Below are 15,802 nucleotides of genomic sequence, written 5' to 3'. Positions count from 1 at the left end.
GTTTCTCTCAGGGCTATGCTGACATTCCAAGCCGCAAAGAATATTGAGGCCATTTTTTCCCCCTCATACTGTGCAAACAGGTGAAAGGTTAGCCTTAAATGTTCTTTTCCGCCTCCTGTTTATTTCATCCTCTTGAAAAGTGTGCCATATGGTCCCACAGCAGGCAGCCTTGGGTACAAGAACACCGTGAGAGAAAAATCTGAATCATAACTGACTTCTGTTTGAAAAGAGAAAGTCATACCAGGGAGAAGCTGTCCGAAACGTACCTGCAGACGAGACAAGCCGAGGAGGAAAACATACTTGAAGCTATGGCGAGGCGTATGTAGTGCAGTGTTATGCAGCATCCCTGCAAATTTTGCTTTTAAGTTTTAGGGTGTTTTTGTATATTGAGTTTTTTTAGGCTTGTTATTGAGGAGTAAAGAGAGGACACGTGGCACCAGTTAGCCTACAGTGGGACGGTGAGAAGCCAGCAAAGCAGATCACTGTGAAGAGGATGGGGAAAAAAAGAAGAGCATCACTTTGATGGGTAATCTGAAGTTATTTTGACAAACATATTGCACAGTATGCGTGATAGGGATGCATTATCATATCTGTGGATATACTCTTTATATGAGTTTCATAAAGATTTGCTCCAGTTGCTACTGTGGACAAAGTAAGAAAATCACTTTCACAGCTGCTTTTGTGGAAATACTAAGAGAAACTTGTTTTTGTTTAAAATGATGCAGCCAAATCATTACTCAACTTCACTTGTCCCTGTGACATCTAAAATAATCTGGCTTTTCAAATGTTTATGACTATGCAATCAAGTGTAAAAAAGAGCAACAATGGAGAACTGTTTGCTCAGGATCAAACTCAGCTTATTATGTGGCATCCTAGTAGTCGTGCACTGATGCCTCCTTCAGAGGAAGATGACATGATGTACTTCAAAATAAAGTGGCTGTATCATGAATTCAATCACAGTAATGGGTGATAGATTAATTAATAGGTAGATGGCAAATGAAAACCTGCGTTCAGGCCTGGATAATGACGTAGGCACAGCTCTGTCCTCTCACTTTGATAAATCTGTGCGAGAGATGCTTTACACTGCATGTTGGTAGAGGGCTTGACAGGATGGGACATTTCTGCAGAAATCTACAGGACTTCCGTGCTCTCCGTCTTGTTGTTGTTGTTGTTCTGTTGTCTGTCCTCCTGCAGCCCCCCTGCGAGGAAATAGAAGCTTTCCAAGGTGAGTCAGCACAGAGAAGCTGTTTGAGCATTTGGCTGAGGCTCCTGGACAGACAGGGGAAGAGGGAGCTAATTATCCTACATTTTTTTTCTGTTATTGCCTTTGAGAAAAAGCAAATATGGAAATAAATTACCTGCATTCCTTCTTTTTCATTTATTGCCACTTTGTTGATAGTATTCCAAAAAAGTGGGTCACCTTTAGATGTCTGGGAGCAATGGTTCATTTAATGTTTTTAAAATGTGATTTTGTGGTTTTTGGTAATTACAAAAAAAAGAAATAGTCTAAAATCAGCTGCTAGAGCACTTATGATGCAGCAGTAGAGTCAGATAAATTAAATCTCCCGAGGTACAAGCATTAACCTTCTTAACCTTCCATGTGTCACTGCATAGTAGTTACAGTGAATATGGTTTTCCTGTGTGTGTGTGTGTGTGTGAGTGTTTGTGGGTGTTTGTGTGAAGGTACAAAACAGAACAACGTAGATGAGGATTTAGCGCAGACTGATAAAAGCTGATGTTTTTTCTACACTCCCCCTGTCTTTGTGTTGCTGTGATACAGTAATCCTCTCTTATGTAACTGAGTGGAGACTCCACCCCGTCTCTCTCTCTCCCTCTCTCTCTCTCTCTCTCTCTCTCTCTCTGTCTCTCACTCACTTTCTCGGTCTCTGTCTTAATGAACACATTCACACACATGTACTTGGGCACAGAGATGTATGTATCATATCAGCCAGCACATACAAATACATGTAGAAGTAATGATGCAGAAGGCTTCAGTGTTAGACTGGAAATCTTTATTGTCAGAGACTCATTATGTACACATACAGTAACAAACAAATTATGTGACTTTTGTTTTTCAATGAGGGATGATGAAGGAATTGTACAGCAAGTGTCAAGAAACTCTCTAAGTGCAGTTGCACATTTTGTTTACTACATTAAAATGGACTCTTTAAACATGGTATGAAGGTAATTTGTGCTGATAATTTAAAACATAAACATTTTACTGAATAGTTTTTTTAATAGCTCTGGAACATGAGTACGTTGTTATTTTCTCTTGGAAATTATTGTGATTTGGAAATTAAAGCTTTTTTAGTGATGGATTTATTATGCATCTTTTTGGCTGGCAGGTTAACAAAATAAACTACTCTCAGGTGAATTTACTTGGTATAAACTCTGGTGTGTGCATGCATTTCTGTGTATACATCTGATTGATTGGTGTGTGTGTGTGTGTGTGTGTGTGTGTGTGGCTCAGTCAGCGTATTCTTGTACGGAGGTGTGGTGTGTAATCTCTGGTTGTGTGGGTTTTGCAGGTGATAATGCGGGATCACACGTCCAGTGTTCATGTGGAGGAGCTGCTGAGACAGTCTCAGATGGAGTTACAGTGGATCCAGAGACAGCTGGCCATGATTGCTGCCAGAAACATATACCATCACCACCTGCACACCAAGGGCAAGGTACTGTGGTACCACATACTGTAGGCCTGCAACTACTACTGCTACTTCAGCTATGATCCAGTGTCCTATCCGTGTTACAATAACCCTGTTAATGACATAAAACAGACCTCCTCTGTTATTAGTCCATTTGAAAGAGGAGGAAATCTGTGGATAAAGTACCAAATTTGTGGACTGTACTGAAAAAAGGAACATCTGCTCGACCTAATCTGACAGATCTTCACTACACATCATTATGATGTAACATTAGATCACTGTTTTTAGATTTATGGAGATGGAGTCCCTGTTTGTCAACTAGCTTCTGTGATACATTCCCAACAGTATAGAGACAGGTCTATGCAGTGCCATTAATTGTGATATACACATATAGACAAAAGTATTGGGACAAGCCTCAATATTATTGGGTTCAGGTGTGGTATGGGACTGTTTTTCAAGGACTGGACTACGTCCCTTACTTCCAGTGAAGGGAAATCTTAATGCTTCAGCATACCGAGACATTTTGGACAATGCTATGCTTTGTGGCAACAGTTTTTCTATTCCAGCATGACTGTGCCCCAGTACACAAATCAAAGTCCATAAAGACATGGCTGGATGAGTTTGGCGTGGAAGAACTTGACTGGCCCACACAGAGTCCTGACTTCAACCTCATCAAACACCTTCGGGATAAGCTGGAATGGAGATTGCGAGCCAGGCCTTTTCGTCTATCGTCAGTGCCTGACGTCACTGTTGCTCTACTGCATGAATGGACAAAAATTCCTTCAGGAAGCCTTCCCAGAAGACTGGAAACCATTATAACTGCAAAGATATCTATATATTTAGAATGCTATTTCAGTTAAGTTCCTTTTGGTGTAATGGTGAGGTATCCCAATACTTTTCATCACATCACATCAGGTGTTACCAGGGGTAAAGAACGTGTTCAGCTAATAACACTATCGCGGGTTTGGATTTTTTTTGCTGTCGTGTTTATTCCATGTCAAGCATGCCATGAAAATATCCAGATATTTCCATCAATCTTCAGACTCATTGCCAGTCAGCAGTGTCAGATCCCCTTTACCCTTTCTAGATGCTATAATGTGCACAGAAACACCAGTACCAGATAATAGGTCAGAGAGTGAGAAAAGTTGGTGAATGTGAACAAAATATAGTGACTTCAATGTTAAAACTTAATCATGTCTGTGAACATGTCTCCCTTAGTCACTTCAGATACATTTTCATCATCAGTGGTGGTTGTTTATCACACACACCACTGGGCCCTTCAGTCCAGGCCATAGCATGGTTCCAACGTAGCAGCTAGCTTGAGATGTTAAACGACACAAACTATCATCTATGTGCATATTTAAGGGGGTCATTACATTCTTCTGCCTGATCCAGTTTCCAGGGTCCTGGACCCTTCTCTCACAGGGCTTTGTGTCATGCCAGAAAACCGATTCACTAGGAGAGTGATGCGTCTACATTAGGGACGTGAACAGACAGTGAGGGAGCGTTGCTAGGCAACAGAGTGGAACAGCGCATACGTCCTGCTTTCTCTACTCACTCACGCACACTCTATGTCTCTTTCCTTCTGTCTGTCCTGTCCTCTGTCCTGTGACTTCGTCCCAGTGTTAAAACAGATGAAGGCCATTAACAGAATACAGTTAGTGTCTGCTGCTGATGTAGCCTCACTGGAAATCACCACACTGATTTAATTTGAGTCCTCTGATCAGGGATTTAGAAGAGGTGAAGAGAGCAAAGAGATGGTTGTACCAGAGGTCTGTCCAGGAACATAACAGTGTAGATTTGATCTGATGCCAGAGGAAAGTTACAAGTATTAACACGGACGAAACAGTAATGGCCGAAATGTAGTGAGATATATGAGCTATACATGCATAAATAGATGGGTCATTAGCTTCAGTCTGTTGGGAAGTGAAATGCACAAGAGATGGAAATGCTGGGAAATAAATTCAGTGCATCCATAATGCAATGATTTACACATCACTGCTGACCAGATTTATTTTAATGAAGGCTGTCATGCATGTCCGTTTTTTTTGTAAAGTATGATGTTGTTTTTGGTCAGTTGAACAGAGCGTGCACATGTCTATATATGAGCAAGACAGGGAGTGGGGGGGGGGGGGGGGGGGGTTCAAACGCAACTGGAGGAAGGAGCAAAGAGCGCGAGAGGAAGCGTTAACAGATTCAGGGGTGGGACTGAGGGTGTGTGTGTGCGTGTGTGTGTAATAGAGTGCCAAGCCACTGTAGCTGTTTTTGCCTTCCCTGATAGGGTGAGACATCCATCCTGTTACAGTGGCGAACAGACTAGGCAAGCTATTAAAGCTGCAGATTGGAAACACTCTTTGCAACTGCACACATAGGCACTCGTACACTGGCATACACGTGCACACACGCGGACTTGACACCTGCACCTTCACTGCTGGTTTGTGATGTGACGGGAAGGGAAGAGAGTCATTTTGGGACAAAAGGGGGTACTGCCTATAAGGTAGGGACACTGTCATTATCTCTGTCAGCAACAACAAGTATGTCTGTGCAGTCCCACTTCCCTTTAGATGTCATTATAGATTGTCTAATATTGTTGATTTTCTTAATTTCAAAACACACCAATTAGACACAGGATGCTGCTGTATATTCTTGCTGTATTATTTTCCTCCTGAGTAGCTGACTCTAAATTTATAGCACTCACACTCCATGTGAAACACATTCACAACAGCACTGAGGGTGGACAGTAGTAGCTTGATTTGCTTGAAAAGTCTGATTTTGTTTTTTTTTTGGAAAATCTGTTTAATGGTACGTCAACAGTTGCACATTCATGGCAGACTGCATCAGGCGGCACTGATGCAAGTATTTCACTCATACACCAGATGGCGACATGACAATCCATTTAAATCACCTCCCAGTCAAAATAAGATTACCTTGGGATATCCTGGTGGCTCGGTTGGCTGAGCACACACACACCGCTTAACCACAATGCCCTTGGCTCATGTCCAGCCACCACATGCTGCTTTCCTAACCCATACTCCTGTGTTCCTCATAAGTCATCCAACAATGCAATATTGGCATAAAACCCCCAGAATACGACAGCTTTACGAACACACTCATAGAGTTTCTCAGTGTCACGATGTGGCTATCTGTATCTGTAACTATTAATTACTGCAAAAGTAGAGGAAAGCCTAACTGTGCATGGCATAAAGTAGTAAAAAGCCCCTATTACATAATTATATGCTGTAACAGCTTAATAGCTACCCACATTATCTGCTTTGCTTAATAAACAGTTACCCCAGCCTCCAGTTGTGCTTCAGTTTTAAACAGATAATTCAGTGAGTGTACCCATCATTGGTGTTCTCAACAGTTCTTTGAATGTCAGACAATCCATAAAAATGAAGTCGACTCTTGTTTTTTTCCTGTTAGTGTCAAATATGTTTGAACTGCTAATGCTCCTTTCATGCGATTAAATAATCTGGTGTAGAGAATTTTGTAGTGTTTTACCATGTCTTTTTCCAACTCATGAACTTCTCATTGAATCCCAGCTTGTGCACAAATGCTACACAGTAGGTTAGAGACTTTCTCAGCTCAGGTGTCTGTGCTGTTGACACGGGCTTTTAGTTGGAGAATGTGCTTTGACCTTTGTCTCATGCTTGGTAATCAAAGAATTTATGTCTTTTATAGAAGGAAATTATTGTAGATATAATTTGGAATCTGAAGTAGTTAGAGAAAGTATTGTGAATTTAACCACATGTTCGCTAATAAAAGCTATTAGTCGGTAGGTAACTCTGAGCCATGAATGCCTGAAGCACTGGGTAGGACACAATGGGCATATGCTGTTAAGAGATTACCTCATGCATTTTTCACATGGCATCATTGACAAGGCACAAGTAGAGCTTTAAAGTTTCCATAACTACTTGGTTTTGATCCTGCGTAAATGCTGTCTCACCCCCATCAAAACCTCATTTATAACTCAAGTAATCCTTACCTGTTACTGACCCGTTTGGGATGGACTCTCACTCACACTGGTTTTATTCAATTTGAATGAAACAAATAAAAGAGGAAGCAAGCCACTTTTAATAAAGTGCTTTGTGACGCTGGGTAAGAGCAGCTTATGGGACAGATGTAGACAAGCACTTGGAAGTGGTTATCATATTTTGTTTGTGTGTCTCGCTGCAATGAATATGAAAAGAAGAGAAACCTAATATTAAAGGCATACACATAGGAAAATCTTTTGTTTGATGTTAAGAGTCTCAAGGTGACTGCCGCCGGGTCTTCTCGCTCTCGTTCTTTGTGAGACTGCGTAATGTGCAGTTTTTCTAATGAACGCTTTCTTCCTGTCTCATACTTCCACACTTTCTCAATCTGCTTATTAAGGCAGTATTTCTACTTTTTTTGCATCTTATCCTATGGTCACCCACAGTGGAGCAAAATTGTGCACCTTTTTGCCAAACTCGGGAAACAGAAAGAAAATAAAGATAACCACTGTTCAATCACAAAATGACTGGATGAATGAATGCCAAATTTTTGATTTGTTTAGAATGTTATTTTCTTGTCCACAGTGAATCTAAAGGCTGGAGCTCTGAAACTGTGTGAGACGACACAACATTGGGAGTGGATGCATGTCCCTCAATGTTTCTCCGTAACTTGCACTCCGTCCCTTTTACGTTCCTCCCCTCTTGGCTCACATTTAGCAGGAGATGTTGTTAGTATTTCCTGTTACCTCGGAGTGACCGAGTATGTCATGATTTCCGACCCTGACGTAGCTCCTCTCAGAGCTCCCTCAGGAGAAGGTAGATGTCCCCCAAGTGGACGGCACGTTTGGGTTCTGCCAGACCGAGGACTAGTTGTGGTCTCAACCTGTGCTGTCTGCATCACTGACTAATTTGAAGGCCAGACTTATCATATCTGAGTTAGATGTATCAACATGGCAGTGATAAGAGTTGATGTGTGGTCCACCTTTTGTTTTGTATATCATAAAAAAGATTTGAAATATTCAGAATCAGTGTCATTGTCATCCCATATTCATTCTTCTCTGTTCCGACCACATGTTGTCAGTTTATTTCTTTTTGTTTTTGTTTTTTTGAGCGCATATTCAATTTTTGCACCAGTGGTTTTCAGTTCTAAATGACTCATAAATCAGTTCTCACACAGATATCCATATGGCCAAATATCTCTCTCTAAATAGGCTGACTGAATGTGTTAGTCTGTCTGTCAGTTTGGAAAACTCACAGTACTGGTTGGCAGGTCTATCTATCTCTCTGTCTATCTGTCTCTCTGTCTGTTGTTGGAAAGTCCACTATGTTACACTGGTGGGTCTATCTGTAGGCTTGTCCGCTTGGCAGGTCTGCTGTAATAGCAGGTGGAACTGGCTGTCTTTCTATCTGCTTGGCAGGGCCATCACACTGGCTTTGGTAGCTTTGGCTGTCTGTGTAAACTGACATATTGCCTGCAACTTTGTTTTTTTTGCATTTGTTTTGTAGTGGATGATAGTCTGGCATGCAGTCAGGGGATATGATTGTTGTCTTAGTGTGTGTGAGCTCCTTTGTGCGCCTGACAAGATACCAAATGCTCTGGTAACATACTAATTGATATATTAGAATAATATAAACTGAACCATCTGGTGGTTGGTCTGTCAGGGGTTACTACAAGGAAAGAGTGCTTGAAGACAACAGTGAGCTTTTCATCTCTTCCTTAGTTTACCTCCAAATTAAAAAACGTAATTTAAATTTTGGAGAGAAAGCAGAGGTAAAACAAGCACAATGAGAGTAGCACAGGTTTCTTTTGTCTAAATTGGTAATGTTTTCCTTTTATAGCTGTGGTAATGTTGGTGTGGCTGGCCTGGCTAAGTGTGCTTTTTTCAAGAGGCAAATGAGAAGACTACATCCCATTTGGGATTTCAGACTGTAGCTCTGCAAAATGTTAGTACATTAATGTTATTGAGAGCAGAGTGGAGCATACATCCATTTTTAGATTAGCATATAGGCAAGAGTTATTTCATCTGACACAAAACAGAGCTAAGGGCATACTGACATCCATGGAGAGTATTTAATTCCAGGAGGCACAGGCAGAGTTTACATCCTGTTTCCCACTTTCCTGAGCCAAACACCTGCTCAGTTCCTCTGTCATCTGCAACTCCTCTGGTGGCCTCAAAGTGACTGGAAGTTCTGAAAAGTGCAGATTAACAGCAGAGCAGTTCTATTCCAAAACAACGCAACTGTGAACTCAAAAAAGTGCCGCCATATTGAAGTCTGGCACGAAGGAAAACTAACTGAGAAATACCTCAAGAGAAGCTTCCAGCCTGCCTATTACAGATATGCAGTGTATTTCCATGGATGGTTCAATCCCATCAAGAAAATTTCTAAGGAGGAAAACACTGACTGGCAAATCCTGCTGAGGCTCAAAACCTGTTGCAGTAGCAGCTTCATTTTCAGACCTGATAATCCTTTTCCTGTGACTGACCCCATGGGATGGAACTAAAGCCTGAGTACATCACTGTAAGCAAGATTGACAGTAGCCCAGTGTCCTTTTTTCTGAACTTACATTAATCAAGTGCTTGTTTCCTCCATATGTATTTTTATACTGAATATAGTCAGTGTGTCTGTTGGATGGTCTGGGATGGATTAGCATGTAATTTAGTATCAATATTTATGCTGCCCAGATGATGAATCCTGATTATTTTGGTAATCATCTGATTTTTGATTGATTAAAGTTTTCATGTAGTCAATGAAATACTCCTGGTTAGATGATGAAGACCTAAAGACCCCTGGTCAGACGGATTACTGTTAAACTTTTTTGCAATCAAAACAAGCAAAAACTCTGGCACTCATAGATAAATAGTCTTAATATTAGACTTGTGGTGAATACATGAACCTGATACATTGGTCAACTTTTTGAGCAGGGCAGGCTGATATTATTCACAATCATTCTAGTGATGCTATGATATATATTTATATTATATTATATTTAGTCTTGTTAGATTTTACATGAAATAGTATGAACGCTACTATTTATAATATATCAATACCAGAAATATCTTGTATTGGTAATTTCTTCTCATATTTGTTTTGTTTGTGGGTTGTATTTTTTTTTCTTTTTTTTGCAGTTAAGATATGAAGTTTCAGCCCAGCCAGCAGGACATTCAGTCTACAATGTGAACCGCTTCCGATTGCTGGAGGAGAGAAACCGAGCTCTGAAGCTAGAGGTAGCTACGCTTCGCCAAGAGAAACAGCAGTACAGGAAACTGGTAAGCTTCCCACTACCGCCGCCCCAGTTTTTGTATTTTTTCCTCACACATTATTTTGCCTGCAAATGAACACAATATTCATATTTACTGATAATTCTGCTCTGGAATGAAACTATGGAACTATACTCTCATTTAGGGAGCTTGAAACTATTAAGATGTCACTCTTGTGGTACTTATTTTATGTATGTAGAGAGTGTGTATACACTGTGTTTAGTCCGTGATGCAGCTTTTATTCTTCTAGGACACAGCTGTGTATAGCGGTGTGACTCACATGGCCCTGTGCACATGTACACCCCCTCTGTTTTGTCTTGGTTAAGCAGACATGTGGGCATGTGTTATGTGGATGTGGTTTCATTGTGCGTTTTCATTACGTGTGGGAGTGTGCACGGAGACATGCATATTTTTGCTTGTACTGTATGTTCATGTGTGCATTTGTGTGCATTTGTGTATTTAGTGAATTTGTCCTTTGGAGGCTTCCCTAATGTGGTCTCAGATGGTAAGGTGTGTGAGCTGTTGTCTTGGCAACACGCCCATTTGCAGGAGTGTGGACAGACTGTCAGAGGGGAACTGACAGAGCATAATGGCTGCTTCTGTTATAACCCTCAATGGCTTGAAATTAGTTTCAGTAAAATAGAGTGAGACCCACATGCAGCAGTGTTCATTTACAAATATGTTATTGATGATATCAGTTGAGTAACTTTCAGACTAAAATAGATTGTCACAGCATTCATTTGGTTTGCAACTGAGAATGCTTTCGCCTTCCTCTCATCAATGTGATATAGATGCAATGAGAATATGTTTGAAAAAGCCTACTAAATACTATGTAGACTAAATATCAAATAATTTCCCTCATCATACCATTTGTTTCTTATGTATCCCAAAACTAAACGATACAAATGAACATCACTTTTTCTTGTAAAACTTTCCCAGGAACCACTGCTCACTCTCCTTTCACAACTCAACTTGCAAAATAGCTCATAACACAGCACAGTGTTAACTTTTTTTAAAATAACATTTTCCCTTTTATGTGAGTATATCTAAATATAATAAAGCATTTCTTTTCAAATAATGACATTTACAGCCACCTGCCCATTGGGAGATTTTGTCCATCGCCACAACCAAAATGTCAACCTGTCTGCCATCACAGCCAACATGCAGTAGTCAGTAACTCAGTAATGTTACGTAATTATGTCTCTGTGTTTGTGAGTGTATTCATGTTGTTTTTTTTCCCCAAACAAATATATATATATATATATGGGTAGATATTGTTGGAGGTAGTCCTGGAAGCCCTGCAGTCTTTTTGCTGTCACCGCTGACAGCTACACTATCACAGGCTGCATCATGGTCATTCATGCAAAAAAAGAAGAAAGACTCGGCTATGGATCAGCCAGACTAAGAGAAGCTCAGTCGTGAGAGCGACTCCACCCTCACATATTTGCTCATGCAGATATACTGTGGGCTTACTCAGAGTATTGGAAGAATAGAAAAGATGGCTGGGTATCACAATCATTGGTTTTGAGTTTAATGTTAAATTAATTTTCTTTCTATTATTAGATGAAGGAAAATCTGGGTGAAAAAAAATCTATATTTTAAAAATCGCTCTTGATAATTGTAAAATTAACAGCCAGTCTAAATATACTGCCACTGCTTGTGGCAGTTCATTAGACTGAAGATATAAGATTAAGAGATATGCTGCTACAATCACACACACTTGAACACACCAGATGGCTGAATGCCAGTTAGTTACACTTTAAATGAATGGCTTCACTAACAAATCCCTCTTTCCTGTTTTCATGACTCTTTAATTCTCAGCTCTTTTCTAAGCCATTACAGTTATCATCATCATTGTAAATTAGCACATTAGCAGTGTGCTAATGCTACTTTTAAGTTACTGTAATAGTAACTGACTGTTGTGTCCACAGTGCCAAATCATAACATCCCAGTTCTCAATGTGGCAAAGTATTTCATTCAAACCCAGAGTGGTATTAGCAGCTTGGGTATCTGACACCTGCTTGCTCTCAAGATTAAGAGGAAACAGTTTAGGTGCCCATTTTGTCATAGCGTGACAGTGTTGAGCTGAGGGGCTGCACTAAGGTAGACTCTATTGATCTGCATCTTTGGGGAAAGAGTTACTGTACCTGCAACAGGGGAAACTATTCTTTTTAAAGGTAGATGAGGCTGTTAGATGAGGCTGTCAGCCAAATGCCTAAAATCCACAGCCTTATGCTGTTGCTTGTGATCCCTCTTCTAACACTGAAAATGAATTTCATGGGGTAGCACAGGTAGATGCTCCTTTCTCTGTCTGTTTTTTCAGTTCTTTAAAGACAAAATACTGAGAGGGTAGACTGCATCTCTGAAAAAAAGGAGGAAAAAAAATCTAAACAAAAAGCTTTAGTCCAGTTGCCTGGAAACAATCTGTGATGGACAGTCGGAGAAAGGTACCCTCGGTGAGGAATGACCTTCTGTGTGCTGCAAGGCTGCTGCTGAAAGGCCACAGCTGTCTCCCTGCTGGGCACCATCTCTATGGCAACGATTGTGTACAGCTAGCAGCTGGCCCACTCAGATGATAATCCTCATGATGATATGAGCTGTCCTAATATAACGAGGAAAAACGTCTAATCAATAATCCCTAATAGTTGGATTATCTCGGCTGACCCAGCAATCTCCATTTTAACTCCCTCTAATCAAAGATGCACAGACAAACCAGAGTTAATATTAGTTCTGTGTGAAGTAGCACAAATCAGCTGGAATAATATGACCACCGCCCACAGGATGGTCAGAAAATTCACATTGTTTTGACTCACAAAGCTGTTTGAACAGCAGATGTTAGACAGGGTGTATTTAGGCTTGAAGTTTCTATTGCTTTCTTAATTGAGTTTATCTCAGACAGTGTGCTTTCAGCTAGCTCAACTTGTCTTTATTTAACTACATTATTCTCTTTTCCCAGTCCGTTCCTTAAAAACTACTGAGAGCAAAACCAAAGCCATTCATATGATAATCCCCTGAGAAAAACATACTCAATGTATTTCTTACTGAACATAATATACACTTATATACCACTTACTGTACATAATAAAAACAAAGCTATGAAAAATGTAATGCTTTATAAATTGTGTTTGCTCACAAGTATCATTCTACCTGTATCTGACTCCTTCCTATGAAGGAAGATTTGATGGCCCTGCAGAGCTAGAATCTGAAAGAGAGCCTTGTCTTCTTGTACCTCAGCAGAAGGTACACAGTGAAGAAGCTCATAATAGAACTGAAAACTCAGTGAACCTTTTAATCTCCCTGCTAAGTTTAGCCAAACTGTGACTTGACCAGTGCAAAAAAATTTAAAATGTGAAAATGAGAGTAACAAAGAAACTTGTTAATCAGGACCCCTTTAAAATAAGCTACTTTTAAATTTCTGTGTGCAGTCGAACTAACATGGATTTTCCCTGAAGATTTTTTTAGTATGTGGATCTGTTACTTGGTTAAAAACTTTTATCAGCTCTGTCCATGATGACTCTAGAAATAAAAGATAGCGAAAAAGGCACAGCTCATAGCCAGCTCAATTATTCGACTATCAATATAATCGGTTTACTATGGTGTCCCTGAGAGCTCAGCACACTGCAACATAAGAAAACACTTGCAAATAGACAAAACACAAGCAAAATTAAGAACACACCCTCACCAGTTTCACAACTTGTGCTCAGCATTTAGAAAAAAAACCTTCTTAGTGCTTTTTATTTGTTTATTTCTCTCAGCTCTTTTTCTTCCCTCACGTCTACTCTGTTCTCTTGTCTCTTATTCTCTCATAAATCCCTAGTCTTTCCCCTCTGTCCGCTGCAACACTTATAAACCTGTCCTCTCTCTCTCTCCCTCTGTCTTCCCCCTCCTATTTCCTGGCCTAACCTCCTTAGTGCCTACACCCAGGCACAGGGGTTGACTGAGGCCAGTGGTCTGGCCTGTACAGCTTCATGTCTGCGGTAATTTAAGCAGATCTAATGTATATCAGGGAAAGCCAGGCCGGCACATAATCACATTTAAGACATTTTCAGAGAAGTAATTTCACCCACAAATTTTTAAATGGGTTATACTTTCTTCCTGGTAGTGAGTGGATCATAAGGCGATATAGCAGAAGAAATTATCACAAGAAAATGTGTGATAAATTAATATAAAACCTACATTAAGTGTACGACCAGGAGCCTGGTCCTAAGTTCTCCGTAGCAGGATAAATGCGCCTCAGACTTGTTGCCTCACAGCCCAAACTGCGATACCACTAGGTAATCAGGAAAATTGTTCATGTCAAATCTAGACTTACTTAATTTATCTATCCATCCATTTTCTATACCGCTTATCCGTCAGGGTCGCAGGGGAGCTGGAGCCTATCCCAGCTGACTACGGGCGAAAACTTAATTTAATTTAATTTACTTAATTTTATAACTGAGACTACAGGAGAAAAAAGGTTGAATTTAACCACCTTATTTTGAATCTAACCACCTGTCATCCTGTAACATTTTAGTTTTAAGTGTAAAATGTCTTAACCTTTCTCCATAATTCTTATCACTTTGGAAACATCCAAAACCACAGCCACAATCACAAGCTGCTGCAGTCTTATTTATTGGACTTTCCTTTCTGATCTTGAACAGCTGCTTTTTTCAAAAAATCCTAGCACAAGCTGTTTCATGGAGAGTATTTTCAGTTCAACCATACATTTAACTTTCAGTATCATCCAAACAGAACTGCTCACAGTAACATTATTAAGTCAGTATACAATCCACTGCAATTTTTATTGTACCCCACAGTGCTGTTTCCTGGGCAACTACTGCTTTAATCCTTCTTTGAGTTGATGCTGGCTATAGAAATAGCAGAAAAGAAAATCTGTGAATACTGGCAGAATCAGGTTCATCTGAGAGATACAGAGAGTTACATAAATGTCCAGCATTAGCTTAATTTCAGCACATACGCTGACAGTGTCCGAAACAAATTAATAGGCCATCTTGTGGGAGTTCTGAATCATATTAGCCTTTAAAGTGGAGGGGAAAATACATTCTGTTGCCTCAGAAGAAGAATGTACTAAAAATATAGCACTGTCAAAATGTAGGGCCCTCCTGGATTAATTGAAAATCCCTTTAACCGGCTTAAATCATTTTAGGGGCTAACTGTGGTATACCCACAGTCACTCTCACACATACACATGCACAGACACGCATGAGCCCCCACACATAAGCTGATGTCAATGTGATATAATTACTCATTGTGACAAGGCAGTGTAGGCAGTGTGACTGCAAGTGTGTTCTGTGTTGTAGTTAAAGGCTAAAAGCTGTGAAACTGTGAGGATTAGAGTTGGAACAGACTGAAAATGGAATAATTGGTCACATGGGGATGAAATTTAGCCACATATGAAACATGTAGAACAAAACAAGTGTTTGGGCTCTTTTTTTTCCAGTAACTTTTACATGAAAGTACCTCAATAAATTTTGAATATCTCAGCAAGGGCTTCATTACCCTACCAAAGTGGAGTACAATTACATGAATGATGCTAGTATGAAACACTCACCCCATGTTGCCTCTAAAGGAGGCTGCTTTTATATCCAAACATATGGGTCAATAACTTCTGCTTTCACCCTAACCCTACCTTTACTTTTTGTAATTTAATGCCCCAAGCAAACAACAACAACAACAACAACAACAACAAAAAACAATCCCAGCTCCTCCTTAATAACTACACCCCATAACATACAACTATAAGATGCCATGCTGATATTGCTTGTTTACAGAGCACAGCCGGGGTAAAATAGAGGCGTCTTAATTTGTGTCACCTCTGCAGAATAAAAAGAATGTTTACTCATCAGATGTCACACTGTCACTCCTGCAATGCCACAATATACACAATGGTGCAACAGTTTAAAGCTCCCACATGAAGCAGAAG

The 15,802-nt window shown here is 40.1% G+C and overlaps 1 protein-coding gene across 1 annotated transcript in view; it reads left to right on the top strand.

Annotated features, from left to right (window-relative positions):
• Nucleotides 1-14: 14 nt before the first annotated feature.
• Nucleotides 15-15,802, top strand: part of rimbp2a (RIMS binding protein 2a) — a 57,112-nt gene continuing 41,324 nt past the window's right edge. The window contains exons 1-3 of the mRNA XM_046375632.1: nucleotides 15-526; nucleotides 2,529-2,672; nucleotides 9,748-9,888. Coding sequence (XP_046231588.1) covers nucleotides 2,535-2,672; nucleotides 9,748-9,888 — 279 coding nt within the window. The 5' untranslated portion in view covers nucleotides 15-526; nucleotides 2,529-2,534. The remainder of the gene's footprint in view (nucleotides 527-2,528; nucleotides 2,673-9,747; nucleotides 9,889-15,802) is intronic.

This window comes from Scatophagus argus, chromosome 20 (genome assembly GCF_020382885.2).
Source record: "Scatophagus argus isolate fScaArg1 chromosome 20, fScaArg1.pri, whole genome shotgun sequence".
NCBI lineage: Eukaryota > Metazoa > Chordata > Actinopteri > Scatophagidae > Scatophagus > Scatophagus argus.
Note: the sequence above shows the minus strand (reverse complement) of the source record. Positions and strands in the feature narration are given on the sequence as shown.